We start from the raw sequence: 8957 nt of genomic DNA on the forward strand, positions 1-8957 counted from the left end.
ATAACTTGACTTAAGTGTTTAAGGACACATTAATTTTAGATTGTGAAATTACTCTGTTAAAAAATTAAAACATATTTGATAAAATATTTTTATTGAAATGGAAATTATCACTCGGATTTTTTTTTCAAATATCAATGTCGACATATATCACACGATATTTTAAACCCAATCAACTTAAATAAAACTTAATTCGCAATTATGTCATCATATCTGGATGAATTTCGGATACTGGTTCAAATACTAGTCTCACAACTCCCTTATGACACATGTAATATGATTGGTCCTTGGGGTTATAGTACACAAATGGATCGGGATAATTTGAAGTTGGACATTTGTCGTTCGGGTTTTTGGACGGCGTTAATTCAAAATCAACGGTGGTGTCCGATTCCAATATGTAAGGGTCTTCAATGACGAAAGTTTCCAGATTTTTGGATGTCGCCATGTCATCTCGAATATACCTTTTGTCCAAACCGTCCTTTCCCGATGCGTCTCGAGAAGGACGTGACGCTGTTACCTTTGCTATTTCAGTTTTGATCGCAATAGGCGCGGATTCCAATATCCATATCGACAGAGATATAACGATAACATACGTCAAGATTGTAGTACCACCCTGCAATAAATCATAATTAGAGTACCCAACAATCTATGGTCTACAAAATGGACTTTCACCCAGTTTACAAAATATTCACCTAGGGCCTAGTTAATAAAACGAACATTTACCTAGTTCATAAAAGAGCATTCACCTAGCTCATAAAATTTACATTTACATTTTACCATGCTTTTACCGACTTCACAAACACATCCATTTCGTTAAATTGACCCATATAAAGTTCGTTAAACTGATCCGCAGAAAGTTCGTAACATTGGCCTATATCTCCAGGCGTGTATGAATGTATTCTATTTCGCCTATTTCTACACCTGTATCATGAATACTAATTTCCGCGCCTGTATCCCGAATACTAATTTCCGCGCCTGTATCCCGAATACTAATTTCCGCGCCTGTATCCCGAATACTCATTTCTACACCTATATCCCGAATACTCATTTCTACACCTATATCCCGAATACTCATTTCTACACCTAAATCCCGAATACTAATTTCTACACCTATATCCCGAATACTCATTTCTACACCTATATCCCGAATACTCATTTCTACACCTATATCCCGAATACTCATTTCTACACCTATATCCCGAATACTCATTTCTACACCTAAATCCCGAATACTAATTTCTACACCTATATCCCGAATACTCATTTCTACACCTATATCCCGAATACTCATTTCTACACCTATATCCCGAATACTCATTTCTACGCCTATATCACGAATACCAGGAGTTCATAATAACCCCCCTTCGGGGGGGGAAGTACGAAACTTGCCATAGAGCTAATGGTAAAAATCGCGAACAACAAGATTTTGTCGTTGCGCATATAAAGGACTCGCCTGTTGATGGACATACAACTTTACAGTAGATTGTAGTAGTATCTATACTCCTTGGTTTTCGTTCCAAAACTTGGCTGGGAGCCTGGGATCTCCGTCGTTAAGAAAAATGGCGAGTATGTGGACGTAGAAACACGATAGAATTCTTATATTAAAGATACTGGGAATCAATTTGTCCATACCGTTTTAATTTAACCACGGAATTCTCACACATATCACAAGAAAACATTAATGACTATCGTTTAAATGTTTTGTAGAAAACTAGAAACCATCGCAAAGCCAACTTCTTAGCCAAGGCTTAATGTACACCGCGGCTGACCGCGCCGACAGACGCGACTCGCCGCACTCGCGAACTATTTTCGCTCCCAAAATCATAAGATAAAAATAGTGCTAACCCGGAATATGGGAAATTAATGCGCGTGGGGTAACTATTTCTTTGCGAGTTAAGCGGTGTATAAATCCGCTGAGCTTTACGGCGAAACTTTGTTGTTACGGGCTTTTTAACTAGTTTCGTACTTCCCCCCGAAGGGGGGTTATTATGAACTCCTGCGAATACTCAGTTCTACGCCTATATCCCGAATACTCATTTCTACACGGCAGGCCATGCAATTCCAATTCCAATCTGAAACCTTGTCCGTGTAATTCAGTGGATTACAGTTTTCATGCCACGAATTATTTTACATATTTGAGTTTTAGAAATAATTGAATATAGCTCTTACCATTGTGAAAGTTAAAAAGTAGTTAAACGAAATCGTTTGAACTTGTGTCGCGATTCAAAAACAGTTGATAACTGATGCCTACCGATTTCACGATATACCCTTTGCTTTATCATTTAAGACACTATAGTTCAATTCACTATCTTGAAGTAATTCATATCCTTGGAACAATATTCAATAAAACTTAGGGAAAATTGCCACTCGAGTTTTCACGATACTATGAATCATTGTTGTGCTGCGCGACTAATCGAGAAAGGAGTTGAACTTTGAGCAAGGTAACCTGTCCTGCAACAGCCGGGTGTCGACATGAGCTAGTCCCTTTTCAGACGATAGTCTAGTGGTGACGCCTAAGCGTAGGCTGAGTAGGCTACAACCTACGCATCAAAGTCCAGTCCAGTAAAAAGGGACTGGTCCAACTGACGAAAGCGGGTTTAGGGACCCCAAATGTTTAACCTACTTGGCAGAAAGAGACTGGCGGCGCCACTGTCACTAGACAACGTTTTGACTCAACCAGACTAACTAGTTGCATTGTGGTAATAGTATTTGGGTGAGATCTGATTCACCAAAAGAGTTGGTGACTGTTATGAGAAAGAAATTGGTTGAAGATACATTTTATACTAATCTAGTATGGAGTCGAAAAGATAGTTCGTATTTTCCGTAGCGCTAGTTACGTTAACAAACAAGTCGTCGCATATAATTTAAGGTAAATAAAATGGTACTAATAGGGGAGGAGCTACGGGGATGTGACGTCAATATTGGTAGTCTAAATTGTAGGGCCTGCGCTGACGACTTCCAATATGGTCGCCCAAAACAGAGGTAAAGTAAGAGATAGGAGGGTGTGACGTCACTAGAAGTTAGTAGTAGCAGACTATATTTCTTTATTCTTGGCCCATAAAACGATTAGAGAAACAAATACATTTTCGATACAGACATTTATATTTATTTTTAATACTAAGCAGATAGACTTACCATGTTTGGTTAACTTGTTAGTTGGGTTGCTGAGATGTCGTGTCGACTTTATGGTTATCAATGAGTTCAGTTCTTGGGGTTATATACTCTTGTTTACGATTCGTCTTGGGCTGGTGAATGTTCCCAGACACGCCTTCCATTTCCACCGTAAAGAATGGTGGTTTTTCTTTCTTACTCATTTTGATAAAGTTTTATTTTGTATTTAAGTATAAACAAATAATCTCTAGAAACCAATCAATAGTTTATAGTTCCTAAAAGGATAATAGAGATTAGTTTCGACATAAGTACATAAGATATGTTCACTATAAGTTTGTCACTGGTTACAAACTGGAGCTTGTCATGAAGTGAATGAGGTAGGTCATAGATTCGAGGTAAAGCGACGCCTGGTGAGGCGCTGTCTGGTAGTCAATTCGATCTCGAACTAGCTCTCAGTAAGTCTCTTGCATTTCGAAACATAGGTATTGTCATACTTATGGAACATATCTTATGAACTTATGGTTTCGACTATACCTTACAATGTGAAATGTAAGTCTTCCTCTTCATAAATATCTTGTGATAATTTTAAAAACTTCAAATTATTTCTTTGGGATATTCTATTTATAAAAAATGTTCAATCACATATTAAATTATGAATTCATATACTACTATCACTTTAAATTCACTTTCTATCAGAAGATTAGATACACCACTCGTATAATTTCCTAAAAACCCAGAAATTTATCAAACTGGAATTAGGGAAAATCCCTTCTTTAACTATAGTCATTGTTTCCTATACCCTATTGCACCTTGAAATGCCAGCATGTAGAAACTTACTGAAACACAGACGGGGAAATACTGGGCTTCGTTTTATCAACTGTTTGAGCTGATCATACACAGATATGTTTAATTTTGGGTATCCGGGGTCACCGCTCAACTATATTTTATCCTGTTGTTCTACTTTAACAGGCAAGGACTAGCTGTCTTGTTCATCAAAGTTCAGCGTGTTCCAAGGAGTCCCCAAAGTCAAGTACAACAACGTATCAGGTAAACGGTCAGTTATTGGTCCTTCAGAAGTGTCTTGATTAACATTCAAATCAATGTCTGATTGATTTACAACCCGCTTTGATCCACAAAGCTATCGTTGTCTGTATTTTTTATGTTATAGTGTTACCAGAAAGCAAAGGCACCCGGCTTTGCACGTAAGTCAAACCGTATATAGACATTTTTATTGGTTTTTGGACCGACATTTTTAAAGATGGCGGCAAATCGAAAGGCAAAAGCTATAAACCCATCTATAGGGAATCAGTGAACTAAACACTAGCGAAATTGGTTGAAATGCATGGACGCTATTCTGTAAAGGTTATTTTACATTTCTGGGCACCATTTTTCAAGATGGCGGCGCATTGGAAAAATCTTTCTTAGAGCGTGTCTACTACTTAAGAGAAACGTCCCTGCAAAATGCCAGCCCTCATGGTAAAGTAATTTCGGCTGGGTGTCAATCGGACTTACAGAGCCAACCAATCAGACATCGCCAGAATAGAAAGCAGAATCGGAAATCCCGTAACATCAGTCCAATGAACGTGCAAGACATTAACTTATTATTCCAGTACTAGTTTCTCTGATTTCGTTGACTGATATGCTTCAGTAATGCTACCTAAGTCAACAGAGACCAAGTCATGCTTATCGGCATCAAACTAAGAAGACTAATTTTAAGGTACTTAATTTTCCAGCACTTTCTGCTATATTGGTAAAAAAACACATATCAAAGATAAGTATGATATACTTCAAATTTTATCTAATTTTAATTCTATAAAAGCTATTAATTAAGAAAAACAGTTCAGTTCCTCATAAAGATTCAAAGTTTGATTAGAGTTTGAGTGGCACCCCAAAAAGGGGGGGGACACAGTAGTAGAGTCCAACTTGATCAAAGAAAATAAGAATGATATTAAAATTGCAAAAAGAACAACTGATAAGTGCAAGTGCACTAAACGGAACTACAAAATCTATTTCATCACAAAAGATAGTGACTCAGCTGCTTTACTGGAATATAGCTTTTACCATAAACAAGATGTTGCATCGCTACAATACATTTTTGAAAACCTTAAAAATATTTGTTATAGTTGTATTATACAGAAAAAAGCACCATTTGCTACTGTAATATTTAAGGGTTAAAAATGTTCATTGCCATTTATATGTATATGTATATATATATATTAATTAAGTTAACTAGGGAGTGGGCCAATCGCAGAGTTTTAACTCGGAGTTGAAGACCAAAGTCGAAGGACAGTTCATCTTGAACAAGTTCCCATCGTTACAGATCAAAAAGGATTTCGAATCCCCGGGGTTGTGGAAGGTTTGACGAGAAATATTGTCCGGACATTTGGGAGACTGGGTGTTCTTCTCATTGAGGTTGTCCATCGATGTGTCGGACTCGTTACGATTGTCCGCGATTGACGTTTTTTTAGCAGAGTTATTAGTCTTGTGATCTATGTCTTCAACCAAATCGATTTCACGATTATCCTTCGGTTTGTTGGGGATTTCTTCGACATTAGCAGAATCGATTTTATGTGGCACGTTTTTAACCAGATCGATTCCACGATCATCCTCGGATTTCTTGGGTGTTTCTTCGACAGCAGTAGAATCGATTTTATGCTTCGTGTCTTCAACAAGATAGATTCCACGATCATCCTCTGATTTTTTGGGTGTTTCTTCGACAGCAGTAGAATCGATTTTATGTGGCATGTTTTCAACTAAATCGACTGCACGATCATCCTCAGATCGTTTGGGGGTTTCTTCGACAGAAGCAGAACCGATTTTATGTGGCACGTTTACAACCAAATCGATTCCACGATCATCCTCAGATTTTTTGGGGGTTTCTTTGACAGGAGCAGAATCGATTTTAGATTCCGAGTCTTCAACCAAATCAATTCTACGATCATACTCAGATATTTTGGTGGTTTCTTTCACAGCAGCATAATCGATTTTATGTTCAGCGTCTTGAACTAAATCCATTCCACGATCATACGCCGATATTTTGGGGGTTTCGTGGATTATACGTGGCAAATCTTCAACCAAATCGGATTTACTTATAGTTAGCTTTGATCTGTTAGCCTTTGACGAATCATCAGTTGATGTTTCACTTATTCCTCGTTGCGATTGCTCAATCAAGTCAATATTGTCCGCAGTTGGATCATCAGAGTTGGTTACAACACTTCCCTGTTCAGAGCCTTCAACATCATCGAATTCTTTATCGAAATCGTCATTGCTAAAATCATCCGTAGCGTAAGCTCGATTACGTTCTACTTCCAACGCGTCTGGCAAAGTAAATGTAGGGTATCCATGCGTAAAGGGTCCGTCCACCATAGCGTACCATAATGGTACTGGATTAGGATGCATCAAAATCGCAGGAATTCTGTCCAGGTTTTCAACATGCCTGTATGAAATTTGATTCTGCGAGCGACCGTCCCCACTGACCGCTATTAAATGACCCAAAGAAATTCTTTTGACGTTGGTTGGTGGTTTGTCAATGGGTGCGCTGTTGGTCCCGCCTCGAAAAATGTTTGGTAGAAGAACAGTTACTATTAACAGCGAGGTATACTAAACAATATGGGACATAGTAATTAGCATTTTTTAATTAGGATAAATTATAAATTAGTTAAAAAATAATTAATATAAAATACTAACCATTGTAAACGATGGAAATTTTTTTTAGGAAATGTAAACAAACTGAGTCGACTATTCTAAAACTTATTTCCCCTTTTGGGTTTCATAGTTGGTGGACCAGTACGTTTACAAACAATAATAGTTTCTGTACAAATACTTTATCAATTTCATTTTAGATTTTAATTTCAAGAAAGGACAAAAGAAAAGTGTTTTTATCTTAAGTCTATATCACCTTGAGAATGCACGCACTACTTTTTTAACTATGAGGGTTTCCCATCTTGTATCAATTCGAATAGCTTTGGCTATAATGAATTTTACTATTGAAATTTACAACAAAATAAATGTAGTCGATTAAAAAATCGCTAGGGGGCAGGGTGCCATTTAGTTCGAGTGCGTATTTTGTCAAATCTAGGGGTTTTTCCACGTGGACGAACCGAAAATACGTGAGATGAAATTTACTTATCGTAAGATTGGTATTTTCCCATATTTTTTAACAGCCTTAGCTAAATATATACTTTTCAATAGAGTGGATACAAAAAATTCCTTCCCCCCTCTTTTTCAGCATCATTAACTTCTGTCAGAAGTGTATAATATTTCTTCTCTTCGAGAGAAGTGTACTTGCACACAAAACGGGGTAATTAGTAATTGCAACATGATTGTTCCCAACATCCCTTAACATTTATTATAGCAAGGTTACTAAACCGAATCATGCATATACATACGCCATTTTAAATAGTTCCCTCATCATTACTATATCTATTAGCGCTGCTTAACTATTTTCCAAGGCGCATGCATGCGCTTGTGCGTTTTTGTCCCGCCACGTCAAGACAATCAAGGTTTGTGCCTGCTTGATTGCTGAATGGGGATTTAGTAAATACCAAACAGTTATAGAATTCACCCTAGCACGGTGCGATAATTACCCATCTGAAGTTTGATGAGCAGCAGGAGAGCAAATACGAAAAGGGCTCCCTCGCCAGAGAAGAATCATGTTCAATAACTAAAGTATTAAGAGGATACAGAGTGTCATCCTTCTTCTATTATACCCTTCTGCTTCAGTGCAGTGTTGTCAGAAACTCCATGAGTCAAGTTTGTCAAGTACTAATTCAAACTGAATTTCTAGTCTTTCTCTCTGAAATCTCTGGAATCACCAAAAAAAAAAAAAAATAATAAAAACTAAATTGTAAAATCATATGAAAAATAATTGAAACATAATTTATGTAAGATTTTTATTCAAATTTTATGTAATATTCAGGATGACACTGAAGTTTCATAGGCCTATTGTAATAACCAATCAAATTCATTTCGTTGAATTATGGAGTTTCTTGAATCCGGGTATTCCGACCTTGAATGGTTTCGGTTTGACCTCAAGATGGCCATCTTTAACCTCGACACCGGGAACCTCCAAATTGGAAACCAGTGACGTAGCTTCGCCTATCAATTTATGTTTTCCACTGCCTTCTTTATTTTGCGGTTTAATAGTCGGTTCCTCTACCGGTAATTGCGGCTTTTCTTCCGCTACCTGAGATTTGATCTCCTGCGCAGGCGCAGTAGCTTCCTCCATGTTAGTTTAGGACGCAACTGATACGTTGGTCTAAAAGGACAATGCCAACTTTGTCAAGAACTCATTTTTGTCTGTACCTACTAGGTCATTAATTATAAGCTTGCATAAGTGTGTGTGATATGAGAGAACAGTTAATAGTGTGGGAAAATCAGTGATCTTTCAATGTTCTTAGGACTTATATGGGTTCTTGGTTATGGTTTTGTTCACATTGGAGTTAGTAACAACAAAATATTTCAACAAATTGTATTTGGTAACTAGAATATGAAAACTAAATGGCAAAATTATCAAAAAATTACCACAGATGAAGCGTTTGTGTATTTTAATAACATAAACCTTTTTTCCAGTCTCTGTTAATATTATCCTACCAGGAATACATACAGATACTAGGAATCATTGAGCCCCCATATCTCCCCATGTTAATTTCTATGCGGGTTTTTTGGGCCGGGGTTGAGAACTTACTTCGTGTCACCCACCTCATAATTCTGATGGCGTCTTTCTAACTGTGATTTTATTGGTTGGTAGCATAGCGTGGCCATTGTTGCGCAAGGTGAAACAGGCAGAAAATAGATTATAAATTAGCTAGGTAAAATTTGTCATACATAATGATTAGTCTAGCTAGCTC

At 37.3% G+C, this 8957-nt stretch overlaps 2 protein-coding genes across 14 annotated transcripts; both read right to left on the reverse strand.

Annotated features, from left to right (window-relative positions):
- Positions 1 to 74: 74 nt before the first annotated feature.
- Positions 75 to 7336, reverse strand: LOC149615990 (uncharacterized). 13 transcript variants are annotated; one of them, XM_089856453.1, is made up of 5 exons: positions 6796 to 7336; positions 3946 to 6708; positions 3643 to 3725; positions 3133 to 3355; positions 75 to 610 (listed from the first exon to the last, which is right to left on the reverse strand). In XM_089856453.1, exons 1-2 carry the CDS (start codon positions 6796 to 6798, stop codon positions 5338 to 5340), a joined length of 1374 nt encoding a protein of 457 aa, XP_089712579.1. In that variant the 5' UTR covers positions 6799 to 7336; the 3' UTR covers positions 75 to 610; positions 3133 to 3355; positions 3643 to 3725; positions 3946 to 5337. The 13 variants fall into 13 exon arrangements, with proteins under 13 accessions (XP_089712579.1, XP_089712577.1, XP_089712576.1 ...); XM_089856451.1 differs by adding an exon at positions 3795 to 3833 and having other exon boundaries at positions 3133 to 3725; positions 3908 to 6708; XM_089856450.1 differs by having other exon boundaries at positions 3133 to 3571; positions 3648 to 3725; positions 3795 to 6708.
- LOC149615991 (uncharacterized) lies at positions 617 to 2160 on the reverse strand. Its single transcript, XM_089856456.1, has 2 exons — positions 2016 to 2160; positions 617 to 1323 (listed from the first exon to the last, which is right to left on the reverse strand). The coding sequence occupies exons 1-2, from the start codon at positions 2050 to 2052 to the stop codon at positions 869 to 871; spliced, it is 492 nt and encodes a 163-aa protein (XP_089712582.1). The 5' UTR covers positions 2053 to 2160; the 3' UTR covers positions 617 to 868.
- Positions 7337 to 8957: the final 1621 nt, after the last annotated feature.

The sequence above is a fragment of the Phalangium opilio genome, unplaced genomic scaffold (assembly GCF_054372755.1).
Source record: "Phalangium opilio isolate 3A_F unplaced genomic scaffold, DU_Popi_V2 ptg000217l_1, whole genome shotgun sequence".
NCBI lineage: Eukaryota > Metazoa > Arthropoda > Arachnida > Opiliones > Phalangiidae > Phalangium > Phalangium opilio.

Bases quoted from the DNA above. Each gene is read 5' to 3' on its own strand.
- LOC149615991 (XM_089856456.1), bottom strand. From the start codon at position 2,052: ATGGCCTGCCGTGTAGAAATGAGTATTCGGGATATAG. The intron at 1,324-2,015 runs GCGTAGAACTGA...TTCGTGATATAG, and splicing joins AATGAGTATTCGGGATATAG to GCGTAGAAATGAGTATTCGG.